This window comes from Neopsephotus bourkii, unplaced genomic scaffold (genome assembly GCF_033783945.1).
Source record: "Neopsephotus bourkii isolate Nb327-2 ecotype Australia unplaced genomic scaffold, CSIRO-AGI_Nbou_v1 NB_38, whole genome shotgun sequence".
Taxonomy (NCBI): domain Eukaryota; kingdom Metazoa; phylum Chordata; class Aves; order Psittaciformes; family Psittacidae; genus Neopsephotus; species Neopsephotus bourkii.
The window spans coordinates 553,427-573,121 of record NW_026900555.1 but is presented as its reverse complement, the minus strand read 5'-3'; the positions used below and the strand labels follow the sequence as shown (position 1 = coordinate 573,121).

At 36.6% G+C, this 19,695-nt stretch overlaps 1 protein-coding gene across 11 annotated transcripts in view; it reads right to left on the bottom strand.

Moving 5' to 3' along the window:
* NBEA (neurobeachin) overlaps positions 1–19,695 on the bottom strand; it is a 499,996-nt gene that overhangs the window by 219,757 nt on the left and 260,544 nt on the right. For all 11 annotated transcript variants that reach the window (XM_061345312.1, XM_061345371.1, XM_061345303.1 and 8 more), the window contains 2 exons: positions 12,210–12,318; positions 8,203–8,369 (listed from right to left, as the gene is read on the bottom strand). In XM_061345312.1, the coding sequence (XP_061201296.1) occupies positions 8,203–8,369; positions 12,210–12,318 (276 nt within the window). The remainder of the gene's footprint in view (positions 1–8,202; positions 8,370–12,209; positions 12,319–19,695) is intronic.

Below are 19,695 nucleotides of genomic sequence, written 5' to 3'. Positions count from 1 at the left end.
TTCATTACCAACTTTGATGAAGAATCAGAGAAAATCCACAAAAAGACCTGATGTAACAACAGAGAACTGTAAGCATAGTGTGGGAGAATAATAATTCAAAATTACTTAAAAAATTCTAAACTCTAAGATGAATGAGACGGACACCACAGATATAAAGCAGGAAGTGATTGCCAATTAGTAGGAGTAAGAGCCTGCAGAGTGGTTCTAGGAAGTACTGACAGAGCCTACAATCTCATTTTAGGCAGTTAAGATATAGTGTGAAACAACATTAAGTAGCGTTGTGCATTGTTGAGGCGTCACCTGCAATCAATGGCCCAGATTGGAATACCTCTTTCTAAGGAAGACGTAGGCAAATTGCAGGGAATCTACAGCAAGTCACCAACATTATACAAGATACAGATAACTGAACCAGTAAAGGAGCACTGAAAGGACAGTATGAGCTTCCAAAGCCTTTGAGAAAGGCTAGGTTTAAAATCAGGTATAATAAATCTGATTTGTAGCAAAGAAAATGATCCTATAATGCACATGAAAATTCAACATTAAAACTATCAAAGACATAGAACGAGTTTTCCAAGGCATTTGCAGAATTCCATTCTCCTCTCCTCAAAGAAAGGAGGATGCAAAACATGTAATAGGGATGCACCAGACTATGCCTACCTCAGTCAGTGGTTGAGGATGATTTAGTCTTCAGTTCCTTTCCAGACCCTGCTCTGAATATCTCAAATTATTTTACAAACATACAATTGGACATAAATGCGTTTTGAATAAAAAAGTACAAGACACATTAAGGTTTTGAAAGGAGGGGAATCAAAATGGCTCCACTGGGTTTTTACTTCTGGTTAAATTCTGCATTTCTGATGTTTCTAACAAAAGTTCTGAGAAGTCTGTCAAAACATTACGGATGCTCTGCTAGGAAAAAACCCCAACATCTTCTACAGCTTTGCATTCATCGTCTGTAATCTACTTGAAGTATGACATGGGAAAGAATCTTGGAGTGTAGTGGTACTACAACAGCACACTGTAAGTTAAAAATATGATACTTCTCACCTATTTTATGTCACAAAATAAAGAATAAATCAAACGATTTTAATTTCTGAGAAAAAAGCCTCCTTAGGAACATAAAAATTACTTTTTCAGAATCTTCTAGTCTATGGCTTTTTTAATTTTTTTTCTTTGCTTTTTATTCTTGCATATAGAGAAGATGGGAAATCCAGTGCACTGCACATGTGTTGCTAGATAGACATGGGAGAAAAAAATAAGAATCATTTAAGGGAAGTGTTATCTGCCTAATGAGTTTCTACCTCTACCCAAATAGGAGTCAGTGAAAGAAGGAGCACAGATACCTGTCCAATACCAGCAACTGTTAGTCCAGTCTACTGATACCCCTTCAGAGGCTGTTTGCACTTCAGGATCTAGGAGGAAAACATGAAGAAAGGCAGCTGGAATTTGAAGGCCTACTGAGATGTGGAAAATTTAAAATTGGACTGACTGAAATTGAAATTCCTCTGGAAACCCTGAGTTGAAAATTCAAGGCGTCTGAGTATCAGATGGACCTATCATGTCTACTTGTCCTATTTTTTCATTTCTTTAGATTCACTTACAGCTGAAGACAGGTTACAGGGCTAAATGGACTTCTAGTCTTGAACCATTATGGCTGTCCTTGTGATTGGCATCTTGGAAGCTGAATGGCTGCTGAACATGATAGCTCTATGGATAGATTTATGAAGGAACAGAAGACCATTTCAGTTTGCTAAGGCTGGTCTTTCTCTCAATTTAGGCATATTTTAAAATTCCCTTGTTATTGCTACAATACAAAAATACATACAGAAGGTTGACTGTAAGCAATTTGGATATGTATTCTGATTGTTGTTCCACTTAAAGACCCTGCTGACATCTGGAGGTCAGCTGTTTCTAAAGCTTAAAGAAAAACAGTATTGGCAAATCTTTCCTGTTTGTGTTTGCCATGAATGAAAAGGGGAAAAAAAAGTTTAGGTGGAAAGAGACAGCATATTCAAGAGAAGTGAAAAAAACAAGAAAAAAATATTTCTCTTACTGCAGAAGTAATAATGTGAAACAAAATGTAGAAGCTTTCCTTCTTTAATATGAAATACAATGTACTGTACTTCCTGGAGATAAACAAGTCTCTCCACTGAGTTGAACAAGTTCTCCCTGAGTACCATGCATTTCCCAACACTGGAAAATGCTACCTCTTTCCAAAGAAAATATTTTATTATGAGGTTTCTTCCACTTGTGGGAAAAAATCCATAGTGAACAACAAAACGCTTCAAAACAACTGAGTAACCCTGCACAAACACAGAACTGAATAAATCTCATGTAAGCACACTGTACACTCACTCATAGAGCCCATCCCTGGTTATAAAATACTGCTTTCTTGGCAAGTATCTCTATGCTGCAAATAGCCCACACCTAACTTCCTATTATTAGAAAAGGATACAGAATTCTTCTAGCTTCCTTTTTCCATTGTGCTCTTCAAATGCCATGGCACCATTATCAAGAGCTTCTTCAACTAGTTTCTGCCTTCCACCACATCAGTAAGCAATCAGGGAAGGAGGAAGAAAAAGGGTACACAGTGGTAGGGGATGTACTATAACGACTGCAGAGCAGCAAGGGCAGCACAAAGTTGAAAGCGCAGTAAGAAAGATAAGAAGGGGATAGAAATAGTAAAATACTACAAAAAAGTTATCAGATTAGGAAAAAAGTCCCACATTTATGTTTAAACGCTGCTACAAAAGGATGACTAATACTGGACCTAAAATGTGAATAATAATAGTGACACATTTACTGATCTCAAGTAGTTCAGTTAAGTAAAAACAACAGAAGGCAGAAAAGCATTTTCACAATGTCTGGTTGTGATGAAATAATCTCAAACAAAATATTTGGAATTTATAGTTAAGATAGCCAATGACTGAGCTGAAAAATGTGCAGTTCCATCAGATCTATCTGGAAAGATCTACTCTGCAAACAAAACTAGATTCCACTAATTCTAGAAACGTACAAAAACTCATAGTTCTTACAGAGTATGTAGAAAAATGCAGTACCTTAACAGGCCCTCTAACAACAGGCATGTCAAACACACTTCTGGATCCAGCAGACAGGCTCTTTTCCACTGTTCTAAAGCTCATTTTTTAATTTATGTCTAGCAGTTAAAATGAGCCAGAAATGAATGAATAGCTAAACCAGATGAAGCTGATTTGCAGTGGGGGACAGGATAGGTTCTGTGTCTCTCTGAACTTCCTAAGACAGCAGCTAGTATAGAGATGGAGTCACAGCATGCCAAGGGCTGGCTTTAAGAGAAAGTCCTTACTAAATTCCTGCATTCTGGTCTCCCTTGTAAACTGGAAACATTTGGTTTAGAAGCATTGTCATCCCAGAATCAACTTATTTAACTTCCGAGCCCCACTGACTCACAAAAGGGGAGTTCCCCTCCTTACACTTTCCCTCCCTGCTCCCCAGCAGATCTCAGCCTCTGCAGAAGCACATGCTGTAGTGAGAGGCAAAACTAGCTGTCTGGCAAGAAACTTTTTATTTCCAGCCTGTCTCCCCAGACAAATTTGGTCTTCACCACAGAATGAGACTGACAGCTCTGCCCTCCACCATGAATGATTAATTTGTTATGGGTATCTAGTTTATGCAAAGATGGATTTGAACAGAAAAAGCCCTTATATACTTGCTATTTGATAAAGCTGCTTTAATGTAGGTGGAACCTCCTTTATCAAAACATGGAAAGCAAGAGAACCAAGTCTCATTTTTAAATGTCATTTTTCCCATTATGGTAACCCTCCTGTGTATATCGGAACTGTTCATGTGAAAATATCTATGACAAGTATTTAATATTTAGAATACAAATTGGAACTCAGAATTCCTTGCATTGCCCTAGATTGCCTTAAACCTATATTAACTCTAAGACAGAGCTGTTACGTACAGTATTCTTGAATAAAAGTTTTTGAAAAGTTGAGATATCTGATTAAACCAAGCAGCTGAGATAAGAGCTGGTAGCAGATTATGGCCCAAAAAACAGGCATGCATATGGCTGACAAGGAATGTGAACTGTGTGTGCAGACAGGTTTTACAAAACTTTTTTTTCACCCAGAAAGATGTGTAAGGGGAGAGAAGCAGATGGGGAGAAGACAAGCACCATATGAAGCTGACAGAAGACTGAAGGAAGCATATGTTGTGACATGAAGACTATAACCCTGAAAAAAGCTAATGGTAAGTGCTGTTTTAAAGCAGCTTTGAACGCTACACTATGAAACACCCTGTTTGAGTCTTCCTCAGTTCAAGGAAATAGGATGTTGCATATTCATTCTGAATAAGTGGCAATGCATCAAAGAAATATTCAACTCATCAATTTCTCATCTGAATGGGAAAAACCTGCAGGATTCTAGTTTTGGTATAATGCTGAAGTTTAAAAAAGTGGAAAACAGTATGTTTAGGATAAGCTATTACAAAGATATCTGCAAGTGTCAAATTGCAGAAATGAGAAAAACAGAACTAGTTTGGTTTAAGGGCACAAACAGGCTTTATAACAAACTAACAAGATTTATTTTGAAATCTATTATTTTTTTGTCTAAGATATGTAGGAGAAAGTAAGATGATTCAATAATTTCCTTTTGCTGTATAGGAGTTGATGCTCACACCTGCAAGACATTGAGGAAAGAATTTTAGTTTTTACTTTGACATGAAGGGAAAGTATTCGTGAAAGGGGAAAGACGTTAAAAATTACAAAATTACAAGCAATACAAAATAAAAGGTTCCTTTTCAAACTCGTTGTTTATCGTTTTTAAGCAGAAGGAGAAAAAAGAATGAAAAGGTTTCCAGACCAACTCTAGCTGTACTGATTAATGTATGGACAGGGATAGGTTATACAATGCTAATGCATTTATATGTGTTTAGTCAACTGGTGGAGCATTGTATATAATTAATTTCTCCTTTAAAAATTAGTAGCTAATTAAGGTAATTGAAATGCAAGTCACTTATGATTTTGTTATTTGTAATTCAACTACCTCTATGTGAGTATAATCTAGCTTAGAATTGAAAGTTTCATATACCATTTTGCTGACTCACACCATGAAATTTCATTCTTGTTTCTTTAGACATTTTGAGAAGAGTATATAACATGAACATGTATGTTGAAGAACTTAAAATTGTTCTTTATCTTGAGGAGATACAAACACACACACATATATATCAAATGTTACAATTATCAGTAAATTAGTAGCTGCAGATTGTGAATGGGACCGAGAACTGAAGCTTTTAAGAATCACACTCATCTCCCCCTCCAGCAGTTCCATACCTGTCTTATCTATTTTGGATGTCAAAAGGCACTGCTATTGTCCAAGCATTTATCACATAGAAGTGGTTGCCTCTTTCTCCCCCTGCCCTTTCTGGGCCTGTGAACAATCTTCCTAATTTAGCATTTCAAGATTGGTCTCCAGCTCCAGAGGTGGACAGGAGACCAGCAGTATGCTTTAAGAACTGTGGGAACACTCTTCCCAACAGAAATGATGGAGTCGCTACTCCAGAGGTCTAGAGGTCTGGAGCATCAACACATTTATTTATTTATTTATTCAATGTAACTGTATTCCAGTCAGGCTGTATCTCCTGGGGCACAGTGGAGCAGCAGTTTATAAAGAGACTCCTACCACCATAACTATTTGTCAGGAATCAAAAAGGAGAACTGGGGCCTGCTGTGTCTCCTGCTGGCCAGGACCTGAGGTATGTAAAATCCGAGAACCCACCTCGATTTCCATCATATAAGAAGTACAGGAAGATCTACCTAATTTACAACAGTTTTTGCCTTCTGTGTCTACATAGTTTAATGAGACCCCCTGTACCTTCTGCGCTTGAAACCTTTTAAATCTGCCCAGCCAGAACCACTGACCTTGGTCCTTAACAAGGCTCAGAGGCTCTCCCACTGGGCATCTCTTCCCACCTGCTGCCATCCTAGGGCTTCCCATTCACAGTCTGCTGGTTCTCACAACAGAAGATACACTTGCATGGTGGACTGCCATGGCACACACAGTAAGACCTGCAGTGCAAAGCCATTTGCTTCCTGATCAGCACCTGCAAATGGGGAACCCCACTTGGAGACCTCATGCTGTCACAATTCTCCCCTTCCCCAGGTTAAGCAGTAGCCTGCAGCTAAAATGCAACCAAGACAATGGCTGCACCTAACACAGTGAACACTGAAATAGGAAAGCAGCACTGCAAGTAATCGAGAAGCGATACATGGGGTAAGTGGCATGACAGGAATAAAATAAAGAGTTTCTTTTGCTTGATGTAGGAAATTTCATAGGTTTGTCACAGGTGTCAACCTGCTCATGGCTCATCAAAACCTTTCATGGACTGACGAGCAAAAAAAACCCTGCAGCAGCAGTCTGTTGCTGTTTAGGATGCCATCAACAATCCAGGAGAGGAAGGTTATCTGGCCCAAAGAAAAGAAGGTCTCGTGAAAAAGCTAGTGAGCAGGAACTGACTTTAGCCTGCAAAGTGCCTCCAGTCATTCACATACTTGAGCAACATTATTTAAAAATTCTAAGATATTAAAAGGGCTGAAAATTTTACTTATTTTCAAAGGTTCAAGTCTCCAGATACATAGCGTTAAGCCTGAACTAGAAATAACATGAGCATCCATTATGGACTCAGGCTGTTTTGAATTAACAATATCACAATCTTCTATTTGTCATTTTTGTAATTTCCACCAGAACATCTCTGGTTCTAGACTACAGAGTTTCTGCAAGACTGAATTTCCACACTTCCTACCACCTTAAAAAATGAATACATCTCCATCACAACTCAGGAAACAGTGATTTCCTTGGCAGATATAAGGATGATGAGCATAAAAAAAAATCATTTTTTTAGCACTGTATAATTGCAAGAACCAAACAGAATTACAAAAAGAACAAATAGTATATGTGGTATTTATTAAACCTTTTTACTGACAATGTCAATTTTACTACTTGGCAACATTTCTAATAGGCTTAACCCCTACATATATATTCAAGCTAAATTCAAATAGAGTTTTTTGAAAGAAAACTTTTATCTAGAGAAATTTTTTATTAGTCTGTATTAGTCCATCAGCCTCAACTAGATTTTTACTGAAAAGGTTTTTAAGAGCTAAAATCTGACTTTCTGTTCTGCCTGACTTGGATCAGACTTAAACAGGATTTATGTAGAAAATCAAGCTGTAAGAATTTGGGTATTTGGGAGCAGAACTTCCTTGATTTGTCCTGTTTGAGTTATTCTACTCTGAATAAATAATCAAGTATTTGTGGATAGAATGCTTAAACAAGAGAGAGACTTGGCAGTCTCTAGTTTTGCAAACAGGGCACTTATATGGCAGACCCAGGTTCAAGACCTTGCTCTGAGTGAAGGAAAGGAGCAATTTCAGCTCAAGCCTTCCACATGGGGGGCAGCACCTTAGCCAATGGCTATTTTTGTAATTCAGAAGGGTTTTGTTTAGTTTTTTTTTCCTCTGATTAAAACCTCAAATAGTATAATATCACACACAGTAGAAGTTATGTTTGTTTTTTATTTATTTATTTTTAATAGGCTTACATGCAGAACTGAGCTGCACTTTGCTTATGTTCAGCTTTGTACATGCTACATTTAAGTACAATGTAAATTCTGCTTTAATCATACATGTCTGGCACTGACTACTGTTTTGTTGTAGTTCACAGTGGATCTTACCAGTTTATTACTTGCATGGAAAAGGGGGTAAACAAAATAAAACATCAGATTGTGACTCGGTGACTTGGTTTTGCTGGTTATTCTAACAGTGACTCAGTCTGTAATACTAGGCAAGTAATTTTGATTCTATCTTTATTTCATGCTTCCTCTGTCGACATCTATAAAAGAAATCTCTACATGTCTCAATATCTCATTCAGAACACTTTACTCTAATACTGATAAGAGCCTCAAAACCTACCAATATACCAACAGTACAACTGCATTATAATCAACAAATACGCTAAAATATTATGTTTGCATTCTCTAAGGAAGTTTGATCAATGAATCTTCAGCAAAGAGGACTTCTCAAGAGTCAGTTGAAGAAAAGACAGAGAAAATATATTTTAGGGATACTAGCTCCTAATACATTCATATTTCATTTATGCAATGGCTGCTTCTCTTAAACTTTAAAATTAACATTTTAAACCCAGATATTTTACATTTGCAGCTTACCTATGAGAAACAGCTCCCCAGGCACCATGCTTATTTGTTAGTATGTTGAGTATCTTCTGTTTCAGCTGATTGGCTGTAACATGATCTCGATGCTTAGCAGCACTGATAAGATGATCACACATCTTCTCCTCCTCTCTTCTGTCAGCAGCATACTGAGCACACTGTGACTAGGAATGAAAGCACATTCACTTCGTAAAATACTGGCTATTTAGAATTGCTTTAAAATGGTGATTTACCAACACTCTTTAAAGAAACATGACAAGAATTCATTAAAATACTTTCAAGAGAAATAGCACACACCATTCAATTGAAAGAGTTCTGTTACTATATATTACCCATGAAGAAGCACTCAGAGTATGTCAAAACTGAAATATCAAAGGCTAAGACAACAGAACTGCAGTTAGAAACATTTAGTTAAATGTTTCTGTGTGTATATGTGTGACCACAGATATGCCTTAAAAGATGTTGTAGAAGTTTCATGTGTTCTCAGGTATAAACTACAGATATAACACACAAAGCATAATATAAAGGAAAGAATTATGTACAGTGGTTTTGACTTTTAGATGTCAATAAAACTTACAATTAAAAATAATTTTGTTACTATGGATGCTGAAGATAAACTCCTTTAACTGTGTAATTACTGACTATATGTTCTTTACTGTAAGGGTGGTGAGGTACGGGAATGGGTTACCCAAGGAAGTTGTGAATGCTCCATCCCTGGTGGTGTTCAAGGCCAGGTTGGACAGAGCCTTGGGTGACATGGTTTAGTGGCAGGTGTTCCTGCCCATGGCAAGGGGGTTGGAACTAGATGATCTTAAGGTCCTTTCCAACCCTAACTGTTCTATGATTCTATTATTTTCTATTTCATATCACGACATGACAAATTTTCATAGCATGCTACATTTCTAAAAAACGCTAATGGTTAAATACTCAGCTTTTAAACTGAAAAAGAGCTAATGTTCTCATCGTGCTTCCTTTAAGAGATAACTACCTCAAAAAAAAAAAATAAATGCTGTGGTTATTGATCATGCAAATTTGTTTCCAAAACTATCAAAATTCTACAATGTATTTTAGCTTTGATAAATCCTTTATGTGTAATAAGCACAATGTAATTTTTCCATGTTTTTCTCAAAATAATCTCAAGTTCAAATTAATTTCTCCTCCTTGTAAAGATCATTTTAAAATGTCTAAATAAAGCAAATGTAGCCATGCAAATTAAAATAATTAAAATAAATCCATTATACATATTGTTTTCTAGGTATAAATTGGAAAGGTGAGATAATTCTCAAAACTGTTATTTTTAAAAACACCTTTTAAGAGATATTTTTGAATGCAGTTATTGTGCAACATTTTAGAACATTTAGCCAACACTCAATGGTGTAACACAGTGCTGACTAGAATCCTACTTTCTAGTATTCAAAGAACAATTAAAAACAAGTTAACCTCATGCTAAATTGTAGTTTATTGTTCATATTTCTGCACACTTCCTTGTTAGTACTGATCACATTTGCATTCAGTAAAATTTCAGTAGTGGTCTTTCCACTGTGTTACAATATTATTTCAAGTAATCTATCTGGAAAAGAGCAATCATTACACTTACTCATAAAGGATTAATTCATTTTTCAATTTATCTTCTTGTACAGAGAAGCACCAATTAGTACAATGATATGCCTTAGTAATGAGGTTAATATTTCACCAGTTCATTGGACAGTAAAATTAAATTTTCATTTTTCTTCCTGAACAATTACAAAGGTTAACAAAATGAAAGTTAACTGTGGGAGGAATTTCCCTGGCCCTGACTGCCACTGGAGTCACAGGATAAAAATCAGATGCTGATCCATGGCCTCCCCACTATGCAGGAGACACAGTCACTCCGTGTACTTGGGCCAAATAAATTCACCCATCGACTCAATTAAAATTTAAAAGGTAAAAATAAAATAGCCACTCACTTCTCTGATTGAAAGCAGTGATTAACATGTACTAAACCCCAGAATATATACCAATACAGCTTATTAAAACAAAATGACAGATTTACAATTATGCAACAGAAAACTACCAGAAATCTTTGTCCCTACTATTTTCAAGTAGGATAAATAATAAAATATTCACTTACATACCTACCATTATTAAAGACAATATATAAAACATCCTTTCAGACTTTAACCATCACTTTCCTTAAATATATCTGAGTTTCATATTTTACACAGGCTACGTTTCATAATTTTCTTTTATGACTTTCAGATTTTATCTTACTAATCTAAAACGTGTAGCTGAGGTTCTTCATGTGACAAACATAATGGAAGTTTTCATATATGAAAAATATTTTGGTTTCTTTACCAGACAATAAGACCGACTTAAGACAATTCCTTTAGGGAATTTAGTTAATATTCTAAATCCTATTTGCTAACAGAAGCTGAAATTTAATTGAATATTCTCATTTTGTCTAGAGTTCTGACAGATCTTATACCTCAATGTATTCTTCAAAAAGCAGATAAGTCAATCTTCTATTGTCATCTTAGGTTACTGGATGATGCTCTGATAAATATCAAATGTTATGTATTGTTGAGGCAATATGAAACTTCTCTCTGACAAACATTTAATTGTAAATGTGATTTTATCGAAGTTCAAAATATCCAGTATATACTTGGTAATAAAGTTGTTGCAATCCCATATGACAAGTGTCTGCTGTCTGCTCTGACAAAATGAAGTAAAGGTTATGTGTATTCAAAATGACAACAGATATCTCTGTGTCTCACACTTTTCAGATAGGTCAAGGAGCACAAAAACTAGTACATCAAAGTGCACATTTAAGAGAGCTGTTTCAAACAGATAAAAACCTAATCAAAACTGAGATTACTGGATCCTATTTCTTGTCGGCATTTCCTGACAGTTAAATAAATTGATATAGCTATTTATTATCATCATCAATACTAAGTCAGTCTATCTTAAAAATAATGTTAGGTCATTTGAGCATTAAAACACTTAGAAATGCATGTTTGTGTATATATGCTTGCATGTACACAAATATATGCAAGCACAGGCAGGTTTGGAAATAAAAACTAGTGATGCTGAAAGGCGGCATAGGGTAAAAATGCAAAACCATGTTTGATAAAGTCACATCCAGAATGAAATTTTAACTTTACTCCATAATTTTTGCCTTGAAAGTTTTTGATTAGGAACAGAATTAATCATGAAGAAATAATAAAAGCCCTGTTAAACTAAGCACATTTTAAAAATCAGTGGGGGTTTTATATTTCTATAATTTTCAAGCAATATAATTTAAATTGTATACTGCAACACTCATTGATGAAAAAAAACAACCAAATGTTGACTCCTTTTTGGAGTAAGAATTATAGTCATTAAAGAGTTATGGGAGTCAGCTACTCCGTTATTTCTTCCAATACTTAAGAGGAATAGACATTTTAACCACAATCTTACTCTAAATAATTAATGATTACTGACTAGAAAGATATGTAATATCATATTTCAATATATAAATTATAGCAAGTAAATGTTCTAAATGCTCCCAAATACAAAGTGCTGTAACAAAATTACCTTAAAATACTAATTCTGTTTAACAAAACATTTCTACTTCTTATGTTTTGTGAACTGCCTTAAGTGTATTAATCGCTTTTCTTTCTTACTAAATTCATATATACTGCTGATAAAATCCAACAAAAATAATTGCTAATGTGATTTTCATTACTATTCACAATAAACCAGAAAAGTTCTTTGTGAATCTAAGGGTCTACCATATTAGTTTAGACATTCTGATTAAGGGATTTTTTCAAGCTGTAAATATTTTCATAAATTTAAGTGAGGAGATGAGAAACCAAACCCATTCCTTGTGTTTGACATTTACCAAAGCTTTTAAAAACTAGTTTTGAAATGCCTTTAATGTAAATTTCTTTCTTGGAAGAAAAAAAATCTTTATTGTATGGGGTTACAGCCGAGGTGACAACTGAGTGAAAACAGAGAACCAGAAATACACCAACTCTCAGGCTTACCTCAAACTCAGCATGCTTGTGGACATCTTCAGCTCTTTGTCGGTTCAAAATAAATTCAGCTTCATTCGCAACACGCACTATATGGTCTTTCATTGCATGACACAATAATCTAAACCAAGAAAAATAAAAATCAACCTTTATATTTGATATACTTTGAACAACCTATTTCAGAAGACTTAAAATGGAAGAATTAAAATTAATGAAACTTCTGCAATGCAATTGCCAAATTAATTGACATCAAAAATTTTATTCTACCCAAAATTTACTACATTTGTGAAAATGCAAACAAATCATGTTATATGGAAAAAGCTTGCTATTTATTATTGAAGGAAAAAGTTCCTTATGAAAGTATTAGATTTCAAGTATGTTTTTAACAGCAGTCTCAATATGAATATGAATTCTACACTGTCATTAAAAAAATCTAGACATCTGCTTAAACTCCTATTTCAAAGTCTTAAAAAGCCACATCAATGAGACTGAATCAACTTAAACTGTCTTCGATGTTACCCAAGAAAGCCTGCAGGTGTTTTCATGCCATACCCCAGCACATCATTCTAGTGGGTAGCCCCTATGTTACTGCAAACCATCTGACATAAACAGGCAAAACAGTAATAATAGATGGAACAGGAACCATACAGGCTTGAGGGAAGACCTGGACTAAGTGCTGCGTGGGATGAATTAAGACATTCTGATCTAGCATCATCTTAGCTTTGAAAGGAAAGCTACCATAAGGGCAGGGAAGCAATGCCTTACAGAGGTTTTTGCAAAGGAATTTGCTTATGTGTTTGCTGTACTTGCTCAAGAAAACTTGTTACTATTTCTAAACATAAAAATACTACTTAATAATTTGTTCATACTGATTTTTATTTCTAAAGAGAAGTTATCCTGCATTCGCAAACTATATTTTTACTAAGCAAAAGATGGTGAAAATGTTATTATTGTTGTATCTGGTTTAAATCACAGCCAGCTAACTCTGATCCAATCTCAAATTCATATAGACACATCACAACTCTCCATACTGTCCTAATGGGGTTACACCTCATGACATGCTTGGCAATGTTCTCATCTTTTGAATATTTACCAATTTATCTAAATCCTTACAAACTCAACCATATGCATGGCATAAGACAAAATTAAAAAAAAAAAAAAGATGAAATGAAACAAAAACCCTCAAATTTTCTTGCATGAGAAAAAGTGTTTACTTTTTTTGGTGCCTGCTATCTTTTGGATTCTCATAGAAAAGAAAAAAAGAAATTGTTCAGAAAGGATCCCAAACCAGGAAAAATCTCACACTCAGTAATATCAAAGGCTAACAATATATAAAAAAAAATAAAAAAAAAATCTCCCTTCACGCATTGCAAATATGACAAGGGAACAAGAACTTCTAGGACAGCAAATTAATTCCTTCACTGCAACACCCAGCCACATAATACAAACTCTTTCATAAACCATTTTTAGTTTGTAAAAGGCATTTTCATGAAATCTAGCTCATGAAATGCATCTTCAGGTTATGAAAATGTGATCGAGTCGCTTGTCTCAGGCACAGCTTTGGCAGGTCCTCTGAAGGTTAAAACCCTCTTACTTTTCAATCCAAAAGTATTCTTCAGCAGTCTTTACTGTTTCATTTTATGCAAATGTTGCCTTTAAGTTTATATGATTCTTCTTCCTTCTGTTGACTTTCTGATCTTACATCTATTCATATTTTAATAGGCTAAGTAAATCAGGTCTCTGACTTGTGTGGCAAACCAGTTAGTAAGAGATTGCCTTTTGGGTTTTTACTAAGTTCATACACTGATTTTACCTTTTCTGCAAGTGCACAGCTAAAACTGTCAGCAGTTTTCCAGACAAGTTCCAGCCACTATTTACATAGTAATATTAATGCTGCCTTATTTCAATAGAAATACCTTTTCTGATGCAATTCTAGCATTGTGTTTTCCTTTCTTTTAGCCCTATAGTCTGAGTCTGCACAAGAAAATTTCAGTGTCATATTTGTCCTTTACCTCCTCACACATTTCCAAAAGATGAACCAACATTCTCTAGTACATATTCTCAAAGCACATGAACCCCATGTACTGTTATGCTGCAAAATATTTACGTATCATATTACATTGTATAATATTTATATTAATGCAGGTTTGAAACCCACCCATTATATCCTGATTCATATTTCAGTCATCTGCCCAACTATGTTTCCCATGCACAGTTTTGCAGAGCACTTCCTTTTGGAGAAAAGTCTACCCTCTGCATCTTTTGCAAACTATCACCCTGTACTACAGTGACTAACCCAAATAAGAAGGAGCTTGAGGCACAAAATGCTAAAGAGAGGGAAGTTTTGAAATTTGAGAGCAGAGACATTTTTATTCTCCTTTGGAAATAAAATGTTATTTAGTGATAACTACTTTTCACTGACAACTGAACATCTGTTGTGACTGAATTATAACCACTGCTCTCATTCACCCTTGTAAATCCTCATCCTGCCTTAGCAAGCCCCACTCACTAAAGACCTAGTAGATAGATTGATGTTGAGACAGTGCTGAATCAGGCCTTCTGGTCATTCTTATACAAGCAGTCCCCCAAAGGGCTAAGGAGTTGAATGAAAAGTGTCACCACAGGCTTGATGTACTTTTTATACTGTTTTCCACTAATTCATTATATACCAAAAGAAAAAATACACTGACCTAGAATAACATTTGGCTTTATCCTATGTGACCACTTGCATTTTTACATTTAGAGATAGTAACAAGTTTCCTTGTGCAAGTACAGCAAACACATAAGCAAATTCCTTTGCAAAAACCTCTGTAAGACATTGCTTCCCTGCCCTTACAGTAGCTTTCCTTTCAAAGCTAAGATGATGCTAGACCAGAATGTCTTAATTCATCCCACACAGCACTTAGTCCAGGTCTTCCCTCAATTCTGTCCTCAGCAAGGTTGCTTTAGAAGTCTAGAGTCCTTAGAGGTTAAATTAAATTGTGAAAAAGTATATGTAATCAATCAGAAGCCCCTGGTTTTCGTATACTGAGGTTTAAAAAGGGTGGGTCATGGAACCCAGCATTCCAATAAGTCATTCAGGTAAATAACCAGAGGCTGGGATAATTTTTTTTGTTTGTTTGTTTAGAGTTTTGGAAACGAAGTCGGTGATAAGACTATATCCAAACTCTTTGAAACCTGTAAAAAGCATAAAATATTTGCAACATATTTAGACGTGGATTGGAATAGACTGTTGGACTGTGACAAACTGGGGTATATGCACACCTATCAGAACTGAAGGATGAAAACTTCTATTTCACTAAGTGCTCTGAACTGACTTTGCTATCCTGCAGTCAGTTCTTCTGAATAATAATCTCGCACAGAGAGAAAGAGGGCTTGTAGCAATTACGCTGCTAGATAAAACAATTGTGCTTAAGTTACCCAATCTTTCTTTTATTTGAGATAAACTAAAAAAGCAGATCATTCCAAAGCAGCAATTTTCAAAAAAGATTACAGAATGAACATTTGTTATAATTTAGCTAAGGTCTTGCTTCCTCTACTCATTCCAGAAGTTCTGCCAACTCACATGTCCAGGGAACAGATGTTTCTCTGACTTACTTTCATCAGATGCCCATAGCTTAATTTTTCCAAGAAGCAGCCTGGAAATATGCCACTTTTTCACCAAACACAGTTGTTTTGACAACTATTACTCTTAATGGCATTCATAAGAAAAGAAACCTATTGTTGCACTTGGTATCTATAATAGAATTCAGAAACTGATTTCACTTGAAGAGTCTGAAGTTCTGTATGATACAGTACTGGTATAAATACTTTGAAAATAAACCCCTATAAACTTGGGAAGGTAATGTCTAACACAGGGTTCTGATTTTTAGCAAAAGGATAATGATGAAGAATTTACTAGAGAAAAGTTTGAAATTATAGCATGCAAAGACTGGCCACTGGACTACAATATGAACATATTGGCAAGATAAACTTCAGGAAGGGTAACTAATGTTTCAGAAATGCCACAGAAGCTATAGCGGACTTAGTGAAACTCAGAGTTGACTACAGAGTGAACTACAGAGTTGTCCACTCCTCAAAGATTTTATATTTTGCCTAGCAATTTTATAAATCAAGAGGAATCTGTCTGTATTGGGTTTGCATGGCAAGGTTTTGGTAAGAGTGGGGCTACAGGGGTGGCTTCTGTGAGAAACTGCAAGAAGTTTTCACTATGCCCAGTAGAGCCAACGACAGCTAGTTCCAAGAGGGACCCACCACTGGCCACAGCTGAGCCCATCAGTGATGGTGGTATCATCTCTAGGATAACGTAGTAAAGAAAAGGAAAATGTTACTGCACAGGAACATTTGCAGCCAGAGAGAGAAGTGAGAATACGTGAGAGAAACAACTCCACAGATCTCAAGGTCAGTGAAGAAGGAGGGGAGGAGGTGCTCCAGGTGCCAGAGTAGAGATTGCCCTGCAGCCCATGGTGCAGCCCATCGTGAGGCAGGCTGTCCCCCTGCAGCCCATAGAGGTCGATGGTGGAGCAGATATTCACCTGCAGCCTGCGCAGGACGCCACACTGGAGCACATGGATGCCCAAAGGAGTCTGTGACACCGTGGGAAGCCCACACTATCACTGAGCAGGCTCCTGGCAGGACCTGTGGCCCCATGGAAAGAGAAGCCCAAACTAGAGTAGGTTTGCTGCAGGACTTGTGACCCCGTGAGGGACCCACACTGGAGCAATCTGTTCCTGAAGGACTGCACCCATGGAAGGGACCCACACTGGAGCAGTTCACGGAGAACTGCAGCCTGTAGGAAGGACTCACACTGGAGAATTTAATGGAGGACTGTCTGCCGTGGGAGGCACCCCATGCCTGAGCATGGGAAGAGTGTGAGGAGTCCTCCCTGGAGAAAGGAGCAGCAGAGACAATGTGGATGAAATGACCAACACCCTCATTCCCCATGCTTTGTCTAACACAAACTGACTATTAGTCTGGAGGTAGGGCAAGGACAATTGTAGTAAAGAGTATGAGATTACAAAAAACCCACACCTAATGGACCTCAAGCCCACAACTCACCTGGAGCAAAGATACAGATGCTCACTGCCCAGTTTTACAGAAGTATCTGTGACAGGAATCCTCTACCAGTGAAAGATGACATTTAGGAAGAATTTCTATAAAACAGCCACTCACAGCTGATACAGCATTCCTCCAATCAAAAGTTACACTTGGTGAGGGTGGCAATACAGAAACAGAATAATCATATCTATAGTATGTATATATATTTATAATATGTATAAATATAATATTTATATACTGTAATATATAAATTATATATATTGTGTGCTACTGTTTCCCCAGTGTTATTTTCCACGTGGATTTGGATATACTGGATTTTTCACATCAGACTGGAATCCTTTGCAAGTTATTCTGCTAGCCCTCAGCTACATACTATCCATGAGGTCTGAAGACCAAGTATCTTGCATTCCTGGATGATTCAGATGAGATCCCTTTTTAAACTCAAGGTTCCCGTGATCAAGGTCATTGTCAAGATGGAAACAAAAAAACACCATCCTTTTTCCATCCTTCTTGGACTGAAGCACTAATCAAGTGTTTCAAAGGGTATCCAGGGATCCAACTGTAAATGCACATCATAAATCAAATATGGCAAATGGCACCACAGATATACAGGGCCTGAACATTTAAGTATTGCAGACAGTGAATAATGACTGTGAGCTCATTTACCACAAACCAAACATATCAGAACTGCCAAACTGCAACAAAGGATGTCCAAAAGAAAATTTTCTGCAGTTACCAAGAATCCTACTTGAGGTAACATGGAAAGAATGTAAGTCTTTAGTAGCCTCCTTTCAGGATTTAATCAGCAATTCATCTAAATTTAGACAAACACAAATTTCCAGTCTATTTAAACATTCTGCTACTCTTTCCAGGAAATCAGTGAAACCTCTGAACAAAACAAGGTTTAAAAGAAAAAGGCCTCCTGTGAATTTTAAGTATGCTTGGATGACCAGTTAGCTGGATACGCAAAAGTGTATATTTTCATGGCTAAAGGCAGAAAGCAGATTTAGGCACAGAAATGAAATTACAGAAAGAAAGTTTACAATTTTAAATCTGAGATGAAAAATACATTAATGTTTCCTCAAATTTAAATGGTGATCAGACTACTCCTGCTATTTAAAATGAAGAAATTTTGTTAAAAATAAATTATTTTAAATAAAAGAACAATGTAATCTTTTTAAGAGGTGAGTGTTGTGAAAACATAAAAGGGGAAGGAAATGGAAGATGAGGACAATAATCCAATTCAGAAAGACTAATGAATGATGAGCTGTAATATCCATTTCTTAGGGAGGGTAGACCCACGGGATATGCTAGCTGAAGAGGGCATCCAGGTAGAGTACAACCAATTAACCACAGCCCTCAGAGCCCCATTATATAGCTAGTTTTCTACATATTTAGTTGTCCACCTATTCAGAATATAGCGTTCTAACTGATACATTTGTGGGACACAGTGTGGAAAACTTGCCAATGTGAAAGTTAATGATGTTCATTGCTCTCCTTCTGTCTACAAATTTAGTTTTTATATTATAAAAGGCAAACAGGTTGGTCAGATTTACAAAAGCTAAACCATTCCTATGTTTACTCTCAATTACATTCTCCTTCATGTGGCCAGAAATGTGTTCCTAAATGACTTGCTACATGATTTTTCCAAAGGACAGAAGAAAAGCCGAAGAGTTTATAGTTCTCTGGCTTTTGTGGACTAGTTTAAAGATGGGTGCAACATTTGCCTTTCTCCAGGCACCTGTGACTTGCCCCAGTTTCCTTGACCTTTCAGAGATAATAGTGAACAGCTTGCGAACACTTTCCCCACCATCAGATGTAGCCCATTAGTATTACAGATCTCAAGGAATTCTTGACTCAATCTTCATCCACTGCTGTTTGTTCTCCTCGAACTCTTTCACTAAATACAGAGGCTTGAGAAACCTTGGTGAAGACTGAGGCAAATAAGGCATTGAGCTTGCCTGTCACTAAATCATTCATCCCGTTCGGCAACAGGCCACTGTCCCTGACAGACACATTGAATGAGTGGTCTGGAAGAAACCCTCACTATGCTTTTACCCTTACTGGACTCTCATCCCGTCCTGCAAGTTATCAACCAGACTGTCAGCCATCCCACTGAGGAGCTCCACACAACTGAGCTGATTCTTTACAGAGAATGCAACATAGTCACAGAACGGTTGAGGTTGGAAGGGACCACTGGGGATCATCTAGTCCAAATTCCCTGCTCAAGCAGGGTCACTGAGAACACGTTACTAAGGAACGTGTCCAGACAGGTCTTGAATACCTCCAGGGGAAAGACTTCTCTGCCTGTCTTTCCTGAGGAACTTATATCTGACCATTGCAGCACTTCTGTCAGGTAGTACAGGCTGCTGCACTAAATCTCATTCATTCCAGTGATGTCACAGTTTTGTGATAGCATGTGAGATAATTTCTACTGCTA